This window comes from Psittacula echo, assembly GCF_963264785.1.
Source record: "Psittacula echo genome assembly, chromosome: 5".
Lineage (NCBI taxonomy): Eukaryota > Metazoa > Chordata > Aves > Psittaciformes > Psittacidae > Psittacula > Psittacula echo.
Window position 1 is genome coordinate 66,894,930 of NC_137739.1, and position 25,655 is coordinate 66,920,584.

The following is a 25,655-nucleotide window of genomic DNA, read 5'->3' on the forward strand; positions in this document are numbered from 1 at the left end:
GACCTTTGATATGAGCAGCTAGCAGCTAATTAACACTGAAAATTACAACTACCATAAAATAAGGGATTACAGTTTATAAAAATGCTATTCATATACAGGAACTGGCCACAGAAAACTCCTGCAAAACATTTTATAATTTAAAACCAAAATTGGTAAATCCTTTTCACATTTCCATATGACATGGTGATGCAGATAATCATTCTTTATGAAATGACCTTTTAAATTCAGTGCACTATTTTCTTTTACGCATGAAGCTGTACTGGAATCTTCGGAATTATTTGCATCAAATGTTATTTTTATATCTAAGTACTTACAGAATGGTGACCACTGGAAGCTTACTCAAAGGAATGGCATTTATTACTGCTAAAAAAGAATTTCGAATACCTGCTGTCTCCCTGTGCAATGCAGATTTTCCTGGAACTGGGCAATGCCTTATTCTAAGCAACAAGCAGCAGTAACATTTTGCTTTCTGGCCCAAAAATCACTTCCCTGACTTCATTTGTTTCTGAAAGTCAAGTAAGTCTTTAAAAACCTCTATTCACTATTATATTTTACATTGAAATGGAACTTTTAACACGACTGCAATCCAACTTTCAAATTGCAACAAACTAAATTGCATTGAAAAAGGAAATTCAAGTTCTTCCATCGATGCCAACTTTCTTGAAATTGGAATGACAATGACTAAAAACAATCAAAGGGATATTTCAGTAGTGTCTCAGTGATTTCTCCAAATGTGGAAATGGCACTTTTAAATTTCACAAATCTGTATTACTGACTTCAACATCCTCAACTCCCACATAGTTAAAGACACCAGAAGAACCCAAGCTTAGAAGTTATAAATATAGGTGAAGAGAGCACTGAGTATTTTGTTAGAAACAATACTATCAGAAAGCCAAGGTTGCCACCTCTTATACCACAAAACCCCATGGATTTAGAGTGTTGTCTAAATTTAGAGTGCCTCAGGAGTTATAAGAAATTTTACAAGGTATGTTTGGTGCTTTTAAATTCAGAGAAAAAAAAAAACCAAACCAACAAATATTTCCTATGGTAATTCGGAAATGGATAAACGGTAGTAGATAAATGTATTTTAAATCTGCACTGCTTCTTAGAAATGTATTACTTAACTTCTACAAATTCAATTTAATTCAATTAGTTTATTAATTTTTTTTGTTCATTTGTTTGTTCAAAATAAAAATATCTTTCTTTGGAAACAGAAAGCAAAATTAACCAGACTTGTTAATTGCTTTTCCATGCTTAAAACTGCATTTTGTATGGATTGACCCCAAATATCCCCGTACTCATGTGCTAGCAATCCTTCTGGCCTCCACGCTTTCCCCACCATACCAAGGCATGTCTCCCACTGTTATTTGCATTTGTGCTCAGTATATCAGGGTAAAGGGAAAAATGCTTCCCTTACTCCCTAGCTGTGATGCCTAGTAATACAATAGAGGGATAAGCCTGCGCTGCCCAGTGACTACGCAGCATACGCTTTGCTTTGGTACCCGGGACACACTCTGTGAATTTCTGGAATGGCCATGGTAAGTTCTCTGGAAGACCAGGCTAAACGGATTCCATTCTTCCCAAAGCAGAGGGCAGAATTCATTAAGAACAGGAAGGAAAAAGCAGGTTCAGAAGGAAGCATGGGGTCAGGGAGATTAAGAGATAATGGAAAGTGGGCAAGCAAGGCATTTGCTTTGGCCATCATCAGGAAACGGGATGCAAGTGGTTGTCAAATTTCTGGAAGAAACAGACAACAATATGTAGTAGTTTTAACGGGAAGCCTACAAACTCTTGTGTTGCTTGCACTGGCTGTCTAGCTTCTAATTCATGCCAGTGTTGATGGCACAGGTTGGAATAAGTCTGCTTCAATATCAAGTTTTTCTTGCTCAATTCAAGTTCTATTTAGTAAGTGCCTGATAATTCACTGTACATCAACTGCTGCTGTGTGGGCTGTGTGTGATCTGTGTGCTGAAGCATTTTGTTACCTGCTGTGGGACACAGTTAAGGTGAGAATGTGTCAGAATATGCCCAGTAACTCTTCCCTTTAATTTCAGCCAGTCAACTGAATGTAATGATAATGATGAAATTAGTGCTTGTATCTCACATTCACTTTTCCTTCTCATCAATTAACTGAGTACTTAACATACATAAAGGGCTGTTGTATAACCTATATTATAACAGCATTAGAAGTGATGGAGCTCATTATTCTCTATGCAACTACTTCATGCATTATGGCCTAACTTACCATCGCGGGTCACCTCTATCACATACAGTCCTTCTTCTGAGCCAATTGCTATTCTATCTTGATCTAAACCAGGAACAGAAAATAAAAAAAAAAAAAAAAAAAAAAGCTATTAATTCAGCTTCACTTAATCTTCTCTTTAAAACAGTCTGTTTGCTTTGAACACCTGGAAAAATTTCTGGACAAAGAGATTTTCAACAGCAAATCAATTTTGCTTAACTTCATGCAATCTGTCAAATGCATGCTATATATCATATTTCTATAACAACCTGTTGAACAACTGAATAGTATTATTTATTCTGAGTAGATGAAGAAATCTGAATATCAATGCAAGATAGCATTTCCCCCTGTTATTAAATTCCTACGAAGGAATTCAGCTCAGGAATTTATTTCCAGGTGTCAGTACTCTCACTACAGAAACCCATCTAAAAGCTTCAACAACCCTCATGCACTTATGAAAGTTAAAGCAAACATACCTACAATAGCAGCAGCTAAACTTGCTTTAATAAGAGGCAGTGTACTGTCATAGGCTTCTTGTGGAATATGTACAACCTGGTTTTTCAGTCTGTTTTTGTGCAGGATAGACTGCAACCCTTCTAGGATTCCAACCCACTTTCTCTTCTCATTCTCATTTTCCGTCAGGATCAGTAGAGAACAAGACTTTGAAGGCAAACCTAAGAGAGAAGCTGTCACCTTTTAACAGAGAGAGTTAAATTAATAAGAGTAATAAAAGCCTATAAAGTATTATATACATCACAGAAGTGTGAAAGTAAAATGCACTTTTTCATGACAATGTGACGATGTACCTGAGGGATATGCAACGCAGCACACAGCTAATACAACCACAGTGCTTCAAATAACCCTACACAAGCTACAGTGGCTTTGTTTAAAAATATTCAGTCTTACTTAATCATTCTGAATCTCAAAATATGGGCAATGTACGCTACATTCCTTTCCTACAATAATCAGTACATCGCAATAAAAGACTCCTTCCTGCTCTGAACTGAGATTGTAGTAGAGTGCCCTAATTTGTCCTGATTCCTTCCCCCAGCAATTTTTAATAACTTGCTTTAAATTACTCACATGCTTTCTCAGTTAAACACAATGGCATTGTTAGGGTCAGTTCTACATTTTGATTTTGTTACTTGATTTTCAAAGTATTTGTCCAGGAGGAAGAGCATATTATATGTGCATTAAAAGCTCTAAAGCAAAGCAATGTTTTGAGACTGAAGTACTGCATTCTCCCACATCCCCATGTTAAAAGGAAATCACTGTGGCTTCACCTAATTTTCAGTTAAACCGTCCTAAGGATCTCAAAGCAGAACATAGTCTGAATAGAAAACTATCCAAAACCTTTCTGTTGTCCAAAGTATGCACTTAGTAGTTCTTAACATAAGTTTTGTGTCCTGTATGAAGAGACAGGAGTGTTTGTGAGATCATGGGAACTGTGCTTTCAGTCACAAACAGGCCATTAGCCAGTATCAGTCCTCAGAACAGACTTTTAGAATAACAGAAAAAGGCACCAGAAGCTTGCAGAAGTGCAGAACTGAAGGCTGTAACATGGAATAACACACCTTCAGCCTATATGCCTTGGTAAGAAAAACACCGTAAAGGTGGATGATATAGTTATGCAACATACTCTTCCCAAAAGAATGAATTAAACAATTAACACTCATCTTAAAGATAAAATATATTTGGAAGTAAATTTGGGACAGTATGATGTCAAAGACAGAACTCCAGAAGTAAGACGAAAGTGAAAAGCAGTAGGAAAAGAACTGAGTAGTTTCCAATTGCTCGTAGTTGTTATTACCCAGCACTAAATCTTGTTCACATCTAAGCTGTAACTAAGCATTAATATTTTAAAGATGGGGGCGTAATGGATAATATTTCTAAATCTGAGAACAAAACCAAACCAAATCTGACTTCAGCTATGGTTTTGCTTTTGATATACCACTAGACTCCTCGGTCTTTTGAAGGCGGCATCTTAATACAGGCAAACATGGAAAAAAAATTGGAGAAGTTGGTCATAACAGAAATAGCATTATTCACCATACAAAAATCCAATGTTTGCTATGAAACTCAAGGCTCCTTAGCTCAAACTGTGTAAGGACTCCACTAGAGACACTCTTAGCAGCCATGTATCAATGGCAGCACTTAAACTACAGTGTTCGATGGCCTAACATCCAGCTTTAAAATCTGGTTACCAAGGAGAGATACGAGTCTGAGACAAGTTCTTCCTCTTCTTGATTTCATGGGGTGTTAGAGGTGGCAATATTTTAGTGTTTGGCAGCATTCTGGTATTGCTTTCTGGTGGTGGAAGATCAAAAAGAAATGAAAATCTGTCTTCGGTGGGCCAACAGTATCATCATGTGTTACGTGAAATTATACATATGAAAGAAGGATCAGATTTTTACAAAGATGATGTAAAGTAACAGTTTTAGCTGTTGTGTAGAAGTCATTCTATGTCATTACGTCAGCAAGACGCAAATCTAACATTAAATGAAATGGAGAAAATAAACTCTTTTATATCAGGTATTACTGGTTTTCAGGTTTAGAAATTCCTTTTTTGAAGGCGAACATAAAACTGAGAAGAGAAGTGGACTTTGGCAGCTTTCTCTGGCCCCTTCAAAAGGGTATCTAAATGGATGCAATCACAAACCAGGCTTCCAGATAATTCATATCAGATCTCTTTAGCAGGGGATGACCTGAGCAAACTGTAGAGACATTTTGTTGTGTTTATGCATGCAAGTATTCTTACATGGGGTTATATTTGACTTTTTTCTTAGATACATTTTCAGTTAAAAACTGCAGGCAGAAATTAGAGCAGCAAGTCAGGTAGGCTAAAATGTATGAATGCCTTGTTCTTAAACAAATCAACCACCATTCTGTATAGCTCATTTTCTCTCCTCAGAACTTGCTTCCCATAGTATTCTGTGTTTGCTAATTTGCGAAGAAAGCAAGCAGACGGAAATAAAAAAAAACATCAAACAAACAAAACCCATTTAGGAAAAAGTACGAGGAAAACAAAAGAGTAAAAGTAGTAGTAAACTAAAGGATAGGAATTCACTGCAGAAAATATTTCTACATAAAATGAGAAAAACAAAGCCATGGAAGCGTTCAAGTAGCCAAGACAATGCAAAACCCTAAATGATCAAATGATTTGGACTGCATGTGACTGTCAGCTCTTTGGCTTCCATGTTCCACTGACTTGATTCTATACGACTGAGGATCAGAGACTATGAAAACAGTGAGTTTGGGTATTTAAATGCAAGAGATTGTAGATAATGGTTACTGACCTACTCTTCTCTGTATTTTAAAATTTCAGATTAAATATAATCCACATAAAACCCAGGAAAGATGTTCGTATTGTTAAAAATGAAAAACAGCATTCAGACAGAAGATACACTCAAGAGGATATTGTAACTAAGCTAATTATTTTCTAATTTTAAATTTTTTCTATTATACTTCAATATGGAATTAAGGAAACTGAAATTTCAAAAATTTTTTTTAACATACAAGACAACACATGACAAAACTAGAATCAGTGAGCACAACCCAGCTTCAGCCTACTGTGTTACAGCATCAGTTCCAAAAGCAAGAGTCCTCCAAAGCCAAGAAAGAAAAACCAGGATCTGGTAATACCAATGGAAGAGGAGACTAGAATATTATAATCAAGAAAATAAAAAACAGCCAAGCATTGTATATAAGGAAGTAGCAAAGAAGAACTTTGCTCTTTAGAATTCAGTTATAAGAGGAGTATCACATTGCTCCTCTACACATTTCAGAACCCTTTGTAAATTCTTATACTTCTGCGTAACTTAAACATTAAATATGGGTAATGTACTTGCTGTCAAGGCAAAACACTCACAATTAGCTTGTATTTTCTTTAAAGGTAAATTGATAGCCTTACCCTGAATATGCAAGGGATGTCTTTACGAGTTGCATGTATTACATCTGATGCTAGGACAGAGCTCACACAAAAATCTTCATCTCTAGTAAGAAAGAGAGCAAGAGAATCACATATACGCCCACACTAACATTATTCAACAAAATCTAATTGATATTGCAACTGCTTCAATAGGCTGCAATCTCCTAACACCGCACAGAGGTCACAACTGCCATCACCGCTTGTTATGCTCTAACAATCCTTGACCTAAACAACTCACAAGCTTTAGTTATGTTTCTACAGCATTTAGTACGTGTAACTCAGTCCACCTGAAGTTAAGTGGGGTGGCTTTATGCAGTTTTGGTTTACCAGCCACACCTAATCTACAATTAGCAGCAAGAATATTGCTCTTCCAGCCCAGCAGACACATTAGAAATGAATAATTCATACCTCAATGTGTAGCAAGAGAAGGGCCTTTGGAAAAAAAGGAAAATCACATAAAAAGCTCTTGGCAACATAATTACAGTTTGTGGGATTCAAATAAGGGTTTTCAAAACAGCTAGATCTTATTCTCTATTACAGTCAAATAAACAGACATCGGAACAACTTTTGCATTTCAGAGTGCTCCACCCCAGAGGGCTTGACTACACAAGCCTTTTTAAACTGAATGTGACCGAGCTGATCACCATAATTGCCAATTTTGTGTAAAGATGACACTAATGCCTGAAACCTGCTCATGCTAGAATTCATAGCTGTAGTGGTTAACATCTATTAAAACGTCCAAGAATCCTCAGAAGACAGATTCAAAGAGGCAGCTACAATAAGCAGATAAAGCATTGGACAGTTGGTACAGTATCTGGCTAAGTTGCTTCAAGCAATGTACTGATGTGAATGCTGCTATCTGCCACATTCCCACACTTCTGCTCCTGCTGTCAGCATGTCAGAGAGAGCTGACACTGACAGTTCTCAGAGAATAAATGTGAGAACAGAACAGCAGTACTGGTGCAAGCCCACAGTCCTACTGCCTGGAAAAAATACAGATCAAGGTGCTTGTGCAAGCAAACTTTATATTTGACAGAGACAGAAGGTGCTGTAACATTAAAAGGTATTACACTTTATTGATATTTCCATAATGGAAAAAAAGGAACTTATTGGTTACTCTGATCAATGTAAGTCTCAGATCTTTTTGCAGACAGTACTCAGTGGTTCAAGTGGTTCACCATGAAAAAGTAATTCCTGTCAGAAGGTAGGGTCAAAACTACTTGTATTGTCAATTAGTTGGTGCTTTTCTGAAGACTACTTCTGTTTTAATAATGTTCCTGAAATCACTAGGTATGGGATGATCTGCGACTCGAGGTTGAGGTCAGAGTGTGTGGCAGGGAAAAGCAATCTAATAAAGTCTATTTTTTTTCTATGTGTGCATATGGAATTCTAGGAAGAACCATGCTAACATTGTAAATATTAGTGATTGTAGTATAAGTGACTATAAAAGAAACTTCAGTGACTTGCTATTGAGACAACCAATTCAGCCTAACATTAGCTGCAGTCTATATAAAGAACACACAAGTCTTGTTGGACAGAGCTCTCATGATCTTAAAAGTTTCTCATGTACTATAAACAAATATTCCTGATAGTAAAAAAAAAAAACAAAACAAAAACCAACAGAGAGTTTCTACTCTGTCATAATAATACAAACCTGAGATCCAAGACTTGACTTGCAACAACTCCGGGCTGGGTGGATTTTCCTTCAGGCACATCATATAAGAACAGCTTACAGTCACAGACAACTGCATAAGCTCTTTGCCACCCTTTCTTAACTCCTGTAGGCTTTGGGACCTGCGTATAAATAACTGATTGCTTATTAAATGTAAGCACATGTAGTAGACACAGAAAGCAGGGCATTTAGAAAAGCTTATACTTAGATCAATGGAATTGAAAGACTTTCTACTTGCCCTTCAAAACAGAGTTAAAAATGTCAAGTAATCAAACAATCTTTTTCCTTAAGTTCAACCATTCCCTGTTACAGTTTAATAAATATATTAGGTAGCACTAGGACAAACAATGGGGCTTGTATAGTCCACAAATGCCAAAATGGTAGGGCAGTTTACCTTTTGTATTATGCTTACATCAATGATGACAGCAATTCTTCCTCAAAGCATGCTTCCACCCCCCTCCCCGGCTTATGAAGTATTATTGTAGCTACTAATCTAACTAACCTTTAGCTCTTCTAGTAAAACCAACCATTTCTCCCACATCTAAAGCAACGAAGGTTAAATAAGTTACACAGACAGCACACAAAGCCCTAAGGCTTTAGCACAATTTAGGAGATCTGTTTAAACATACGTAGAGGTTCCATGCTGCATAGCTTAAGTGAAGTTTAGTATTCTTCTCTTGTCCAAGAACAAAAGACTGTTACCTTTACATAACCTTTATAGGCGGTTCCTATTCCTCTTTGCACATCTACTCCAAGAGGCCTTTTGGCTTGCTCAGGGGGTATGGGGCAGACCTGAGGTGCACTATCCTTGCAGGAAACATGGCATGCAAATGAACACACTAAGTACAAAAGAGAAAATGCACAGTGAAATGCGTGTATGAGTCATAACAGGAGATTAACATAGGTTAACCTTACGCTCAGCAAATCAATCACACTGAAACTGGCAGTCAAATATTGCAATAGCCCACTATGCTAAATGACTGAACACACCTAGTATGAGACTCTCCAAAGTGCTTTTATTGTCTCTTTTAAGCCTATTACTTCTACAAAGGGCAGGAACTGAATCCAGATTTCAAGGCAACTTATGAAAGCATTTTCCAGAAGGAAAAGGAGTTGGTCAGCCTCACTGGCGTTAAGCAGCAACTAACCCAGTCACTGAATTGAAAAAGTGTTAAAGAAGGAATAAAAATCACAGGGCAGTGATATGAAATAAACACAGTAGCTGTTTAATTTGATCCAAGTGTGCAAGAATAATGCAAAGAAAAACTAAACTGAGGAAAAAAAAAAAAAAAAGAGTTAAACTATTAAACATAGCCAATAGACTTGAAATTGCAATAAAGTAAAAACCAGGGGACAAAGACTGAAATGCTGTGTGGTGAAAGGGACATAAATAGAGTTTAACTATACTAGTTGTTGCATCCTTTCTTATAATTTGAACCACACTGCACTTCGTCAGCAAGGGACAGGGGTTTCTAGGTCTCCTGTCTATAAAGCACTTCACACAGAAGCACTACACAGCAAAACTCAGTATATGCACCACTTCACATGAGACAGACTACAAGAACTGCAGAATGAATTAACACGTGATATCAGGGCATCTGACCCACAGTTTATGGGCCAGATCTTTCCACAGAGACTTTGCTGGTTTGTCCCAGCTATCCTGTTTCTACCAGTAGGCTTGGGAAGGCAGTGCAAGTGGCACAGCACTGTGCTCTATTCTCTGCTTTCTCCTAGCCATATTCTCAGAATTGGGCATTTTCCACATGCAGTGTCATAGTTACAAAGGGTCAAAGGATTCTAGTAAACCTGGGAACAGCCTGCTTTTCTGCTAGAGCCACAAACTGGCCTACAAACCTCCTCCTCATAATGCCTGAGGGAATAGCCAGGAGAGAGGGCAGCCCAGAGCAGCCTGCCCAGCTTGCTCTTTGAGCAGTGGGCTGCTGAAAAAGTCATGCATGGAAAGTACTGCATGAGCTTTCCAAGACCAGATAATAAATTCAGCTCTTTCAGGAGGCATCATAATTATTTGTGACTGTGAATATCAAAGCACACAGGTTACATAATAGGGAAAATCCACAGGATATAGCCAGTTCCACAGGCCTCTGGAAGTACAGCTGTATTTTACCACAGTCTCCAGCATTAAAAAGAGGAGGACTTGGGAAAAGCAAGTGTTTGGGAGTGGAACATTGCAAAATTTTGTTCTACCGGAGTCATCTATGTTCTTAGGTCAAAATGATTGTGGATTTGTTTCTTTTTTCCTGTAGCTATCACTATGTGGAGTAGAAGACGCAAACTGGAAAAGTAATCATGCAGAGTTTCATCAAAATATAAGAAAAAAAACCAAACCCAAAGCTGACAGCTACACTAAGGGAAAAATGCCATTTCATACTTGCAGGAAGAGATGCAAACCAAGAGTTTAGAACTGCCATCAACAGGAGACAAAAGGAAGCCCTAGGGCAAGTGCTGGCAGAGCATAGGTGCTCCTGGGGAAGAGGTGACACCAGAAGATTTTCCAGGAAAAAACCCCTGAAGGGCAGATGAAGCAATCTGAATATGATACTGAAGGTGTCAGTGGAGAGGGTTTCACTCGCAAGAACTAAGCTGGGCACAGAAATACATAAGGTTATTTATACTGTACTGTCTTCAATAGATTTGTGTGTTCATGTGTCTAATCAAGATACAGATAAGTGTTTTCAAATAAAATTCCTCCATATACTCAAACGTGGAATTCAATAGTGACACATGCAGCACAGAACGCATTGTAAATAAAACCAATGGACAGTGAGACAGGCTACAGGTCAAAAGCCCCAGCAGATGGTCCTCCCAAAATATGGGGTTTAGGATCAGGATAGCACAAAATAGACAGACTCAGATTTCTGCTACCAGAGCATTGCCATAGTCTTCTCCACTATGGAAGCATAAAGCAGTCCTGTTTCCCCACTTCCAACCCCCAACTCACAATGTAACAACACTAATGGTAGCAGAATTAAATAGCAATATGAAAGGGAACCATGAGGGCTTATATTAATTCTTTGATTTTAGAAGTCTGATGATGATATAGGAGAAAGGAGAACTATTCAGCGGCAGCTACCTCTCTCATTCCCTCTCCATGGAAATGATTGCCTTAAAATACTTGCGAGTTTTGGGACAATTTTTCAGGGACTTGCTGAAAACATAAAAAGTTTAACTGACTCACCGTCACAGGCATAACCTTGTCGAACTAATCCCACCATAAGAGAAGTGCAGTGACTACACTGAGTGGGGCTTGTGAATGACTTGATATTGAGCTGGTGAGCTTTAGGCTGAAAGATACATTCAGGATAAAAAAAAACCAATAAAATTTTCACTTTCTGTACTTACATAATAGAAGGAACTCCCTTCACCACCCTCCAGTGTATCAGAGTGTACGTTATGAAACCTGGGCTTCTTTTAAGTAAGTGCAGCTTGTAAAAGATGTTGCAAGACAACAATTTTATTTCCAACTGCATAAGACACTTAAACCCAAACCTACAACCATTTCTTATCATCCCTTCTGACAAATTAAAACCCACCAACTTGCATGTGGAAACATTTGATTAAAAACACAGACCTAACAAACAAACACATGACAAACCCAAACAGGACAAGAACAAACACAGAGGGCTAATTTATAAATGGCATTTTTTCCTTTGTTCTTTATAATAAGGTTAGCACAGTCCCCCTACCTTTGGTACAGCTAGAGAAATGGACTGAATGGTGGGGGAAGGAGCAGCAGGCATCCTCTGAAGCCGAATTGGTTCCTGAATCACAAAAAACTGTAATTGAGCAAAATGAGGCTTCAAGAATTTGTTTCAAGATTGGGGTGGCAAAGCTTATTGTGTTCTGATTTTTTTCTTTTTTTTTTTTCCAAATTATTAACAATTTAATCATCATTAACATTGCCATTCTGATTTAAGAGAAACAGATTGCGTTTTAAAGCACTCACAGGAAAGCCTGCACACAAAAACACAAGCAGCAATACAGAAAACATACGTAAATGAGTTACACCAACATACACAGAGCCAGCAAAAAGGTTTCATTTGCAGATGTCCTCAAAGCAGTTGCAATTAACACTGACACATTGTAAATAAGTAACATTCAATCCTTCTTCATAATGAATGCTGCAGCATGTATTTATCATGAACAAGCCAGAGACTTTCTAGTGAATTACTCTTCAGGGTAAAAAAACCGCTCTTACTTCTTCTTGTTGCTCTGCAGTTACAACTGAAGTAGCTGGTGAAACTTCCGACTTGGGACCCTGGGTTTCCTGCTCACTAATAGAACTGGTCTGCAAAAGTGACAGCAAGCATGCTAGATTAGATACCACAGATCTGATGAAGTGTTCTCACATCAACAAGATGGAAACAAAAACCAACACTGATTTCTATGTGCAGTACACACACATACCTCTAACAACTTTCCACTCTGGAAAAAATCAAATAAAATCTTTCCTCAAAATGAACCCTGCCACCTGATGGAAAAGCTGTAAAACTGGAAGTACTGAAATGCAGAACCTCATAGTAGGCAGCATAAATGCTGCAACAGCCACCTTCTCCCAGCAAGGCTGTGTCTAATCTCTTACACGCAGGTATGGAATGATGTCTGAGAAGCTTGGCAATCAGCCATGGAATAGCTTATTTCTCACGGTAGCTTACTACAATAGGATTTTTATAGCACACAGCAGCCAGTAATTCTGCCACAAGAAAAATTCTTAAAGTAGTGCTACACCATCCTTTAAATAGTTGTTAAAAAAAGGTTGGCCTCTGTTATTAAAAATAATCACATCTTCTTAATCACATTGACTTATATTTCACTAAAATTGATGAACAGCATCCATTACAAGCCTTCTATTAATTTCACACTTAAATTAGCAACTACTATTTGCCAGCACAAGGGGGAAGTATGCTACAATTCCAGAGCTAAAGCAGCTGGGTGTGGAAGTAGGACACTGTATTACTGTACTCTAAGGACATCATGAAAATCATGATTAACAAACATCTGATTAGACATCACATCAATGATGTAATTAGCACTAAAGTCAACAAGTAATAAATCACTCACTTCCCAGCCAGTTTAGACAAGACAGCTCAAGTTCAGTTAGCTCACTAAATATGTTCAGATATTTGTTATTTTTTGAGTTATGAATTGATTGGTAGAGCTAGGCCAATTAAGATCAAATTCTACCATTATGTAATATGAGCTATTTGAAAATGCTAAGTGTGATTCAGCTTTAGCCATATAGATAGCAAAAATATAAAAAGGTAAGCCTATAAGAGGTTTAGTGGATTAACTTATAGAAAAGTCAAGGAAGCAAAATATCTAGTTTTAGAAGGCTGTTTTTACTACGACAGGTCACAACAAGATAGGGAGACAAAACTACTAGCAAAAACTTACTTCTTCCCAAAAGGCTAGCAGAGAAGATGTAGACGAAGAAGAAACAGAATCCTTTGTTGTAACGGATATGAGGGATAAAAATGATCACTTATCACCCACAGTAAAACTTCAGACAGGATATTAGTAGGCTAGCTAAATAAAATGTTTTGTATGGCCAAATGATATTTATCCAAACTAAATTAACCCAGAGGAGATGACACTGACTACAAGTACATATGAAAAAATATTGTTAACAGAAGTCATCAAGTATAGTATCAGCAGTTTTAATGTAATTTGTCAGAAAATGTCACCTACATTTCCATGGCAACTATAATTTATTTCAGGATCTGTAGAATGGACTGTTGATTAGTTATGGGCTTGATATTCAACATGTCACAGTTTTAAGTATAACTGTCATTTTTAAAGTAATGTTTTAAAGTAACAAGGGCAGTAGATAAAAAAATATTTTTTATCTACTTTTTTATGCTTTTTATCAGCATATATCATGTTTCTCTCTCTTCTCTCCACCTCATCCATATAGCACACCTCCCTGCTTAAGCAACAAAGCCAGCATGGACATTTTGTGACTGAGAAAGCGCACATACACGAAGTGTATGCAAATACCACAGTATGGACATAGTTTTCTTTCCAGCAACAGTGACAATATGAAAAAAGTACACATTTCAGGTATAACATCTAACCAGACCAATGAGGTTTTAACCTGAGTCCCTTTAACTCAGATCCATAAACATAACAGCTCCTGGTTTTATCCTAAGCTGTCTATATATTTTGGGGAGGGGAAAAAAAAAAAAAAAAAGAATTAAAAAAAACCTCCTGGAAAATCTTCAGGGATCAAGAGTTCATGAAGTAAGGAAATGTGATTTCAATGTTGCATTTAACAGCTGCTTCCTCAGGCAATGCACAAACCCTTCAAAGTGAAACGCCCATCTGGACTTGTGATTCGTATTATTAGTTTTCTTAGGATCAGAGGGTGTGTCATGATAAACTTATACCAACATCTGTGGGTGCTCTGATTCTCTTCCCTGTTCCTTCTACTCTAACCACTGCATTAAGATCTGGAGCCAACAATTTTACATATCTGTTTAAACACTCTTTGAACTGTATGAATACTTTTCTTTGTATTAGCTGGCATTTTCCAACTGCAAAGCGTTTAATCCCTTATTTGTAACAGGGTGTGCCAGCCTTTCCAAAAAAAACCCTGAATATAAACTATTTAGCCAAACATTTGAGATTAACCTAACAAAAGAGCTAGAATGAGAAATAATGAATGTGAACTTCTGGGAATATTTCCCAAAGAAACCAGCTTCTCTACAAAATGCCAAGCTATCTGACGTCTGCTGGGCATTCAATTCTGCATCACACTAATTTAGCTGATATGCCAGATCCAAACATGCCATATAGTGCCCAAGTGTTATTTTACATAATGAAAATATAATTCAGCTATCATATTTTTATAGATATTTAATGTAATAACTCACTCTGAACGTTAGATCACGTGCAAGAGGAGAAGTGTTGAAATATTCAAAAATGGAATCTTGAAAGTCTGGAAGTTTGAGACCTGAAACCCAAAGCAGAACAGGCTTAGCTAAAAGGCAAAATCACAGGTGGTGTTGGAACTGTGTTAAATAACAGTAGCTTTAATTACCTGAATCTGTTCTGTATTTTTCTTCCAGTTTTTTCTTCAAACCTTCCATTTCTTCCAACAGTTCCCTATTTTTTGCTTCTGATTCCTTTAATTTACTAAAGCAACATAATATGATCAAAACTCAATGTGAAATATCTCAAAGGCAGAAATAGCAGTGCACAGAGTTGATAATTTCTGGCCCTACATCTCAGAGGTTTCCTTTAATTCTTGGTCCTACATCCCATTTTGGAAAATGAAGAGTGGTGATTTTTTTTTTTTTAATATTCCCATTTTTAAGGCTGATAAATTTTGTTTTCCCCCTGAACAGGCACCTCACTACTCTACTAGAGAATGAAAACTGCACTTCAGACTCCTGCTATCATTGCAGATACCCGCCAAACAAAATTATTCTAAGAGTAGTTTGGCTTTTAATTCCCAAGAATGTCTATTCTCAGCTTAGTCTAAGAAAAGGTACTGAATTTGCTTTTACGCTTTTCCCCCTCAGGTGCCAGAGGGAGAATGAGATCTGTATCTCATTACCAAGCTATTCACAGCAGTGAAACGTTTACTTGAAGAAATCTTGAGAATTCTCATTTGACTATGTAAGAAACATGTTTCTAGAATTGGATCTTTTTGGCAAAGTCCAATATCTCAAGCACAATGGGCCATTCTAAGAAAGTTGTTACTGTTCTAATCAGCAGTTTAGAACTGGTTGAAAAAAATAGTTCTAAACCAACCAGAAAAACGAACTGTTTTTAAAACCCAAAGAGAACCAAAGACCTTATTACCTTTCAAAAGACATATTTGCATCTTTAACTTTTCGTAGCTCTTCCTGAACTAGTTGTTTGGCACGAATTTCTGCATCAAGGGCTGACTGTAATTCCAGCCTGGCTGACATATCCAACTTCTGACTGCGTCGCACTTTCCAAAGCGGATCCTGTTGCAGTAAGTTAGTGACCATTAATGTCAACTGTCTAAAGATATTTCTGTTCTTATTCGAAGACATAAATTAGTTTTTACGCTGCTTCAAAGAATGCCCTTTAAGTTAGTTATGGACAGTATACCTGCTGCATGGAAACTGGTCAACAGACAAGACTTTGTTACACAAAAATGAAGTAAAGGGCAATTTTTTTATTGGTTAAACCACTAACACAATATGCTTGAAACCAGAATGCTGGATCACCAAGCATGGAAGTCAAACTGAGAGAACCCATTGAAAATACTTAGTTTTCATTGTCCAGTCTTGAAAAGAGTATAAAAATTGCACAGTGACATACCAGGCTTTCAAACAGGAGATCAATGTCAATATTTAATGTAAAACACACCAATCTAAAACATACTAGAAATGGCAAAACCATGAAAAATATGAAATTATCCAGGTCTTGAGATACCCAAGACATATAGAACATTCATTTAAACAATTCTTAGGCTTGCTAAGTAGTGTATGCTATACTTCTGTATACAACAGACAATTCTGCCCTCCTGCCCCAAAAGCTAATGTTCTGAGCTTTACCAGGCATTTTTGCAGTGTAGACTACATTTTCTATATTGCCTCTCTAGCCACACATGAACTTGCAGATAACAGTCATGAAAAGGAGAGGCATTTTTTATGTTGAGAAATAATTGTCTTAGATCAGGTTCTGCTGAAGTTACAATACCAGCTGTAATATAAAGAACAGTGTTATTAATCAGTGTATATTGTTTTTTTCTGGCAGTAGCTAAGAAGAAAATGACAACTGCATTTGATCCGATCTTTTTTCCTATTAAACTTCTCAATATTATAATAGTCTCTTGATGAGGTAGGCAAATGTTAGCTCATAGGAAGTCATAACTTTTTGTTATTCTCTCCTATTTATAGGTTTGGAAGGGGTGAGTAACTTTTTATTTCTACAAACCAGCAACAAATGGACTTTTTGCGCAGCAGACTGTGCTGACTGGCATTGCTAGGGACATGAACTTCCATGCCTAGCTGCAAATGGCTCTCCTTTCCTTATGCAGGACATTTTGTACCTACCATGGCAAAACAGCGGTTTTGTCTTTGAAACCATACTCTTTTGTGAGAGCTCTTCTATTTTGCAGATTTTGTTGGGAATTCATGTTACTACTGCGTGGCAAAGTTATGGCATAAGGTCTCACTGTTCCGCATGAAAATAAAGCTACATGTTCTCAGTGTGTCACAAGTTTGTAACAATATCTGCCAGCTAATACATGTTCACAAAAGAAAAACTTTGTTATCTCACAGTGCAATTAACATTATTCACTTGCATCTTCCATACGTTCCTGTATTCCTCTTTAATGGTTTAAGTTATTGCTTCTTCTCCTGTCTGTGCTGTTTAACGCAGTTTGTGATGGCAGATATTAGTATGAAACACCTCATCCTGTAATTCACAGAACCATCACAGAACAGTTAGGGTTAGAATAGACCTTAAAGATAATCTAGTTCCAACCCTACTGCCACAGGCAGGGTCACCTTCCAACTAGAGCGGGCTGCTCAAAGCCCCATCCAACCCGGCCTTGAACACTGCCAGGGATGGGACACCCTCAACCTCTAATTATCAAATTCTGATCAGATTACCTAGTTGGATTTCATAAGCAATAGGCAAAAGCCAGAAAGCTGAGCAGAGGATTTATTATAAAATAATTCTGATTATGAACAGATAGCTGAAAGTAAAAATACAGCTTCTTAGATGCCCCCAGGACAGCCTGAATGCTTGCTGTTTTCTTACCAGTGTTCGTGACCCCAGACTGGAACTTCTCAATGATTCTAATTCTTCTGTCATCTTGGAAGCCAATGCTTGGAGATAGCCACGAGCATCCTTCTCATCACTTACCCTGTTGTACAATTGCAAACAACTGTTACTTAGAAGTTTCATGGCTCATAGCACCAAATACTGCAGCATGAAATAATCAGTGTCTGCACTGGATTTAGGGACATTAACAGAAATGGACTGAGCAGACAAAACTCTCCCAGCAACGAGAAGCTGAATATATCTTAAATTGTCTGCTTCAGATTTTTCTTTTATCTGATTCTCCTGATTGTGGCAGTTGCTAGGGAAACTGAAGTTTGCCTTCCACCATCAGCAAGAGTTCTGTGAAGATTCACTGTTATTGTTTAGAACATGATCCGCATATTGCTTGTTCAATTTTTATAAAGGCTACTTTCAAGTCCTTCTTGTTTTTACATGCTGAAAATACTTGCACACAGCTTGCTAAAACAGCAAACAACAGAGGGAAGAACTGACCTGTAAATGAAGTGCAAGTGCTTGCCTAGTGCAGCTAGTGATATTCTATATGTTAATATGGACCTTTTAAATCATAATCATCTACCTGAGTTTATCAAAATATTCCAATGTGGGTGATTTAATGAACATATTAGAGACAAAGCAAGTTGACTCCGAAACCCTCTCCTGTGTTCTTAGTAGCATCTGACAATTTCATATGCATTACTACTCAGCAATACTAGACTAGAAAGCAGAAGAGAAACTGTTAATCAACACTCAAAAGTACTGTGCTTTTGTTGGTCCCACACACAGAGAAAGGGCCTACCTATACATTAAAAAAAAAAACAAAGCCAATCAATATTTCAGAGATAGGCCATCTGATCTCTGAACAGCACATACCATTGAATAATCTCTGCAATCTGAGCTTCCCAGTGAGCAACAGACTCCTTCTTTGCTGCTAGGTCTTGGAGCTCATCTTCCAGCTGCCTATTCTGTGCTGTTAATTTGTCCACAAAGGAGCAGAGCTGAAATAAAAAAATAATTTCACTTTGTGACTTATATCAGTTTCAGACTTTCTACACATGCGTATGTCTACACACCTATAGAATCTGACCAAATGAGACCATCCTGGGCTATCCGGAAGTTCTAACACAGACCACACAGACCAAAGAGCTGGAAGGGGTTCTTTTTCTGTGGAAATGGAGACTAGCTCCTTAGCACAGAAGAAAATATTGCCAGTTCACACAAAACAAAGGAAAAGAAAAAGCAAGTGTAGCGGTCATGGAGAAGAATTAGGTTAAATGTAAGCCATCAGGAAGGCAGGCAGTCTTTTGTAAATGCTTTGCTCTCCGTGCTGCCTTCATGAAGAAATCAGAAGGTGATGCCCTCTGAGCTGTGGAAATCAATCTCAGAAAGAGCAGCACTGAGATGCTAAAGTTACTATTTAGCTAGATCTCTGACACTTATATGGCAAAAACCAACTTGTTTCATTCAGATACTGCCCGAACATTCACAGATCCTGTTCTGATCAATGAGCAGATTACTTCAACATCAGAAAGTGAGAAAGTTAAGAATTATATTTTGCTTAAAAATATTTCTTAAAATAATTACCCTCTCATTTTCTGTTGTTAGCTTTTTGTTATCTTCCAAGAGCATAGATCTTTCACGCTCATACTTGTCTTTCATTGTTCCTACTGCTTCCTCCATTTCACTGTGCCTAAGAAGAACAAGAAATAGAAACACTTATACTGTAACACTGCTGACCCTGTAGACTGGGATTTTCAAACAGGAATAAACAGAGCTAAGGTGAAATACCAGCCCACAGAGATATCTATGCAGTGCAATACACAAAAAAATAAATCCATAATGAATGAAACATACTCAAAAGCTTACCTCTCTCGCTTTGTTTTCTCTAATTTATCCTTTAATATCATGATCTCTTTCTGCAGTGCAAGCTGATGGCTCTCTGAGTCGTGTACTTCCTTTTTCACATTTTTAACTTCCAAGACATGTGATGCTTCTCGTCGGACCAACTCCTCTTCATAAAATAAGATTTTCTTTTCCAGCTCAGACTTAATTTTGGAAAGCTCCTGCTGATGCTCTAGTGTGGCACCTGCTGCCCGGCCTCCCTGCTTCAGCTGCAGAAGATGATAAATCATCAGGAAGAGATTATAAGCTCTATATTTTGGGAATATTATTTAAAATTAGAACTGTCCAATTGGTGGCACTTGGGAAAATTCTTATTTGGGCACCGATTAATTTAAAAAGTGGCTGTATCCAAGCATTAAGCCCCTAAGTGACTGGTCCTGCTTCCATGACCCTAATAAGGGGTTCAGAAGGGTTGCAGAGATAATAGATTTGGACTACATTGGTTTAATATCTGCTTAGAATCTAAATAAACTGGACATTTTCAATATGCTAATGTACAATGAGATATTTGAGTCTTTCAATCAAGAAAAGAAAATAAATCCTAACAGGATTTATTAGGTCAGGTTTCTAGTAATGCTGCAGTTTTTAAGTCTCCCACAGATATCAACAGTTGAGTAAGCAAAGCTATTGCAGCTCTTTATGCCATGAGTAAACATTTGTCAAAAACCATGAACCTTTAGTGCTTCCAGTTCATTTTCCAGTTGTTTGGAGAAGACCTCACTGTGTTCACGAAGCTTGCGTTCTTTTGATGCTTCTGCTACCACTTCTTCAAGTTGGGCTTCCAGCTGTAATGAGTAATTTTAAGTCATTTCAGTACAAGATAGTGGTATCTGTGTCATTCATTTCCCTTCCTCCATATGGAAGAGCAGCAAGTTTTTCTTATTTCTATTTTATGTTACACCACTATAACAATAATCTCAGAATGTCATAATTGTTTTCCCTTCAGTTATCCAGGCATCCATCTGTCTCATGCAGTAGAGCTATTACTATATGACTATTTGTACAATATGTGCAGGGATAACTGCATGGCTTCTATTAATGCTAAAAGAAGGAAATGGCACTAGGAAGTCATTGCAGTTGTGAAAGAAGTAAGTCTCCCACATTTACAGGTAAGCTCCATGCCTCACTATCTACTAAGTCAACCTTTGAGCCAAATGACTGCAAAATACTTCAAACACGAACACTAAACACTTCTACCTTGCAATTAAGGAATAAAATAAACCTGATCATCCATTTATCAACTTCAGGAAGCTTATCAGAAAGACAATTTAGATTTAGTGGCAACTAAGGCAACTGCTGCAATTCAAGTAATAGTGGCACAGTTTTAAAACCTGACAGGAGGAGCAAGATTTGTTTTTCTGCATTCAAAATCAACTAGCAAAGTTGTTTTCAAAAGGTTTGTATTTAGAATTGTGGGCCAAAATAATGAACTTACAGACTATGTTCTGAATAGAAGATTGATACAGTCATTAGGCTGAACAGAAAAATTCAGTTAAAAAAAAGTTAACATACTCCAATGTTAAAGCACATGAAGACAATTACAAGCTGACTATGAGTCTGCAAGAATCAAAACACAAGGAACTAAGAAGCTTGAGCATATAGCAAGAATAGTTTTCTCCAGAATAAAAATCAGCCTTGGTTCATTTCCCAATACATCAGTAAAACATTAAGAAAAAAAGTCAAGATCTCCTTTATGAAATGTAGCAAAGTTAAATGGAAGAGGAATTGGAGCAATTTCTTACAGATGGACAAAGTAAATTATTGTTAACAGTCCCAATTTTTCAGTACAATCACATAAGAGATACTGGATAAGCAGCAGCTGAAACATGCTATTGTTAGCTATTTTATCAAGCTACCTCTTTTCTGATCTTCTCTGATTTACGGATGTCCTGTCTCATAGCATCAATTTTCTGCATGCTCATTTCCACCTCTTCTTCTTTGTCGCGAAGTTGCCGGGACAGCTTCTGCTTTTGAGATCGCAGGTCTCCCATCCTCTCACTGAGCTCAGAGAACTCTTGCACAGCTAGCTTTCTTTGCTGATGGGCATCCCTTAGTTCTTTGGATTGTGTCTTTAATCTCTCTGAGGCTTCTACAAGTTGCTGGTTTAAATAAAAAAAAAATATAATATAGAGTCACAAACCAGATCCCCTCGCCTCTTCCGAATACAGACTGGGCCACATTCCAGTACAAATGGGATCCCTTTGGCCTGACCCAGTACAAACTGGCAGCTGTAGCCCAAAGCCCCTGAGGATGGCAGGAAGTCTGCTGATGTTTGATGTAGTGTTAGACAAACCTGTGAGGAGCAGGGAGTTGGACTCAATGACCCTTATGGGTCCCCACTTGAGATCTTTTGTGATTTGAACCCCATATATTCTTTCCAAGGAAAAAGGAACTGGATATACATAAGCATCACTTGAAAGCTCAAATCACCTCACATCAATTCTAAATATTATTTCTAATTCTTAATTTACACTTTTTTCGTTTGTTTGTTTTCTGGCTATGCAGCTGCACTGACATACCAAGACACCATCTAGTGTGGCAGCTCCAAGAATACCACCTCACTTCTAAATAATGTACCTGTACAACAGTAACCATTTTTAAAGGAATGTTTTAGCAGACAGCACATTGAATGCACCCATCAAATACACTACCAGCACTGAGATGCTGCTGCAAATCTTGTGAAATTCTTCAGAAAACTGAAACAGGTTCCTTAGTACAAACAAATTGTGAAGTTCCAATACTTAAAAGTTTAAAATCTGTTTTTCCATTCCCCCTTCAAATCTAGTTTAAAGCTCTTCCACTGAGCCCTTCTGACTCCTGTGTAAAGATCCTTTTCCCACTTTGAGACAAGTGTACCCCATCTGTCACCGGCAGGCCCAGTGTCATATAAACCAACCCAAAACAAAACAATTCTGTCAGTGACACCAGGCTAGAACCAGCTATTGATCTGCCGGCTCTTCCTGTTTCTTCCCTCTTCATTCCCTGAAACCGGAAGGAGAGATGAGAACACTACTTGTGCTCTTGACCCCTTAACCACTTGTCCCGAAGTCCTGAAGTCTCTCTTGAGTGCCCTCAGACTCCTACTGAAACAGTTAAGAATAATTTACATTTAAACTAAACCCATTCTTTAGGTGCTTGTTCCATCTAGCAGAGCATTGTTGAGATAAGCAAGATGCCTATCAACTTCCAAAAATGAAAGTGTGCTACTTTGGAAAACTATTGCACTGCTAACAAAATTAACAGGTTCACCCAATTCTCTGTATAGTTTTAAAAAGCAGTATTTGAAACACTAAAATTGCAATCACAACAGAACTGTTCTATACGTACTTTACAAGACTGTTTTTAAACGTATCTATCTTTGGATCAATACCTTATGAAGGTCCTCCTTTTCTTGCCGCAGAACTCTGCACTGCTTTTCTAGTCCTTTCAACCTGTGCATTGAGTCTTCATGTTCTTGTCGAAAAGCCATTGCATCTGCAAGCTGTCCTTCCAGTTTACTTATATCTGTAGATTAGTGCATATTAAAGATAACTGGTCCCAGATTTACACCAATAAAGGAAGCAACATTACTCAAGCAAACTTGCATCGCTTTGCAACTTGTTTCCTGTTCCCACCATTCTAGACTGTTTAAGGTAATCCTGAGGCATTGACACCTCCAAATAATTTTAATATTCTCAGCCTATTAAAGAAATCCTCCTAAAGGCTGTGATCTCTAAGTGAAAAGCCTTAGCACAGGGCTTCATTTTGGTTTTGAGGAATGCACCTTCTAGCCCTTGCAAACAGTGCAATAGAACTGATTTGCTCTAATACCAGTTCCAGTAATTTGTCTCATAAATAGTTTTCATTATATAACAAGCAAGGCTGCAGTCATTAATGCATCCAGCAAGACAGGAAAAGACTATTTCCTAGAGTAAATAAGAACTAACGATATGGGAAGGAAATACCATCCTGCATGAGCAAGGCTGGAGACCCAACTGACCATATCCCTGGGAATTCACTCTCAAAGAAAATGTAAGAAATTTGATTTGAAATTATCACCATTCAGTGCGACAAATGAACCACCTTTATTATTTCTGCTCAGTCTTAAAGTTGGCAAGAAAACGAACTGCCAATCGCCATCTCCATCTGGTTTTATTTACTCCTTTTTAAAACAAATAAATAAGAAATTGCACAGGTAATAACCATCTCTCTCAAGTTCCACTGATGTCTGTGGCAGAACAGGAAATTGTACCTGAATCCCAATTCAGGGATCCCAAGCACTGCTGTAATGATTAAAGTATTATTCCTTCTCTCACTTCAGCACAAACCTCCTCCCATCCTACATGAACCAATACCACTTTTTAAAACAGACCTTACTGCTACTTTCTATATTTAAAAGGACACCATTGGATGAAGAGCTAGATAAACTTGAACTATTTGCAGAAGTAGCCCCTTAACCTATTTTGACTCAAACCTAATTCCAGCACACACTAGAATAGCCTTTTTTGGAAGGATAATCTATGTAGGAGAGCTGATTTTTACATTGTATCTAACAAAGTGGGTATACTGCCAAACTGCAGGGAAGAAAAAAAACAACCCAGCATCACAAACTCAGCATCTGAACTCACTTATGCTATCCTACAGGCCCCTACAAACCTCTCAGCCAAGTAATTAGGATTCAAAACTACCATTTTGTTTATCACCAATTCCCAATTAAAAATTAGATGCTAACAGGAGGTTTGCATGGATAAACTAATAGCATTGCCAGACAACAGATTTTCAGTGATATGGATGAGTCAGCCTTCTCTCAGGACAGATGCCAGTATTTGTTTTTCTGCAATGCTCAATCCTTCCTAATTAATGCATCACCAAACAAACACAAAGGGAACGGGAGCTCAGAAATATTTACATATGAACCATTATTATACATCCCCACACCTATCCTCTTATGTTACTAAAGAGCAACTAGTCTTTTCTCCCCACTGTCTCTTACACCTCTCTCCAGATAAAATCCCTCCAAAACAATACTCCCCCAGAAAAAGGAGAAGTAAGGAGAACAGGATCTCCTGAGATTTTCAGGGAAACAAGAATCACAGAAAATATTTAACTGAACCCATCCACACAATTCATCATACTCTAGACTCTCCAGGACAGTATAATGCTATCAGGCCAAGCAATTGGAAAAAAAAGTGCTCATCTAGAAAAACTGAAATGCCTCTTAGTATTGAGCCAGACTGTAAAAAATCCTTTGCTTTTTAGCACCTCAAGAACATTAATTCTACTTACTGCACAAAAACAGTGCAAAATTTTACTAGGGATAGCAAAATAAATTGCATTACTATAATTACTTTGCCAGAGGCTTACCTGTTAATTTATTCTTCAACCGTTCAATTTCTTCATTTAATTTTTTAATCTCTTTATCACGGCTTGTATTTACTGGAACACACACTGGACCTTGGAGGTTCTGCACTGTCTGTGTAGATTCTTAAAAACAGAAAAAGAAGGACAAGGCTTTCAATAAAATAAATTCCCATTCCTCCTAATGAGCAGAATTAAGAATACTAACAGATAGAAACCACTAACCTTGCAGTTTTCTGTTCAAATCCTGCTTTTCTTGCTCTAATTTCCGTATTTTCTTTTCATAGCCTTCTATTTGTGAAGTGCTCTTTAAGTCACGCTGGACATCCATATCTTTGGTTACAGTGTCAGACTGCATTGCACTCTTTAAAGTGCCTCTATCAGACAAAGAACTGAAAACAAGTACATAAATTAGAACATTTTAATAAATACCCACAGCAGACTATAGCAGTGACATGATGGGATTCCAACAAATATCCACCTTAAATTTACAAGAACAATTAGTGCAGTAATTACTACTGTTGAGACAACTGTCAAGGTAGATAAAGTTGTTATTTCCTGGCTACTGTGTATGCTGCTGTAGAATTAAGATACCTGCATTCAGGACTTTAACGACACAGACGTATATTCCCTTTACAAGGCATAATTCTGCCTAAATTATTGAAAACATTAACTCTCCCATGCCAAAGGTTATCAAAAATGAGCAACTTTTTCCATGCTCGGAACCATCTACATTATCTTAGACTACCAGCAGGATTTCAGAGCTAATCACGAACTGTTCCTGACAGACA

General features: G+C 37.6%; 1 protein-coding gene across 10 annotated transcripts in view; it reads right to left on the bottom strand.

Annotated features, from left to right (window-relative positions):
* Nucleotides 1–25,655, bottom strand: part of CDC42BPB (CDC42 binding protein kinase beta) — a 96,239-nt gene that overhangs the window by 11,701 nt on the left and 58,883 nt on the right. For 7 of the 10 annotated variants that reach the window (XR_013956978.1, XM_080619019.1, XM_080619015.1 and 4 more), the window contains 20 exons: nt 25,090–25,256; nt 24,871–24,990; nt 22,898–23,031; nt 21,384–21,626; nt 20,202–20,312; nt 19,492–19,736; nt 19,210–19,315; nt 18,499–18,623; nt 17,605–17,710; nt 15,667–15,815; nt 14,900–14,994; nt 14,733–14,812; nt 12,059–12,148; nt 11,547–11,636; nt 11,039–11,144; nt 8,545–8,681; nt 7,825–7,964; nt 6,153–6,234; nt 2,719–2,935; nt 2,246–2,308 (listed from right to left, as the gene is read on the bottom strand). Coding sequence is in view for 9 of the 10 variants with exons in the window: in XM_080619019.1 (XP_080475145.1) it covers nt 2,246–2,308; nt 2,719–2,935; nt 6,153–6,234; nt 7,825–7,964; nt 8,545–8,681; nt 11,039–11,144; nt 11,547–11,636; nt 12,059–12,148; nt 14,733–14,812; nt 14,900–14,994; nt 15,667–15,815; nt 17,605–17,710; nt 18,499–18,623; nt 19,210–19,315; nt 19,492–19,736; nt 20,202–20,312; nt 21,384–21,626; nt 22,898–23,031; nt 24,871–24,990; nt 25,090–25,256 (2,606 nt within the window). In the remaining variant the exon portion in view is untranslated. The remainder of the gene's footprint in view (nt 1–2,245; nt 2,309–2,718; nt 2,936–6,152; nt 6,235–7,824; nt 7,965–8,544; nt 8,682–11,038; nt 11,145–11,546; nt 11,637–12,058; nt 12,149–14,732; nt 14,813–14,899; nt 14,995–15,666; nt 15,816–17,604; nt 17,711–18,498; nt 18,624–19,209; nt 19,316–19,491; nt 19,737–20,201; nt 20,313–21,383; nt 21,627–22,897; nt 23,032–24,870; nt 24,991–25,089; nt 25,257–25,655) is intronic. The other 3 variants (XM_080619018.1, XM_080619017.1, XM_080619016.1) reach the window with 2 other exon arrangements.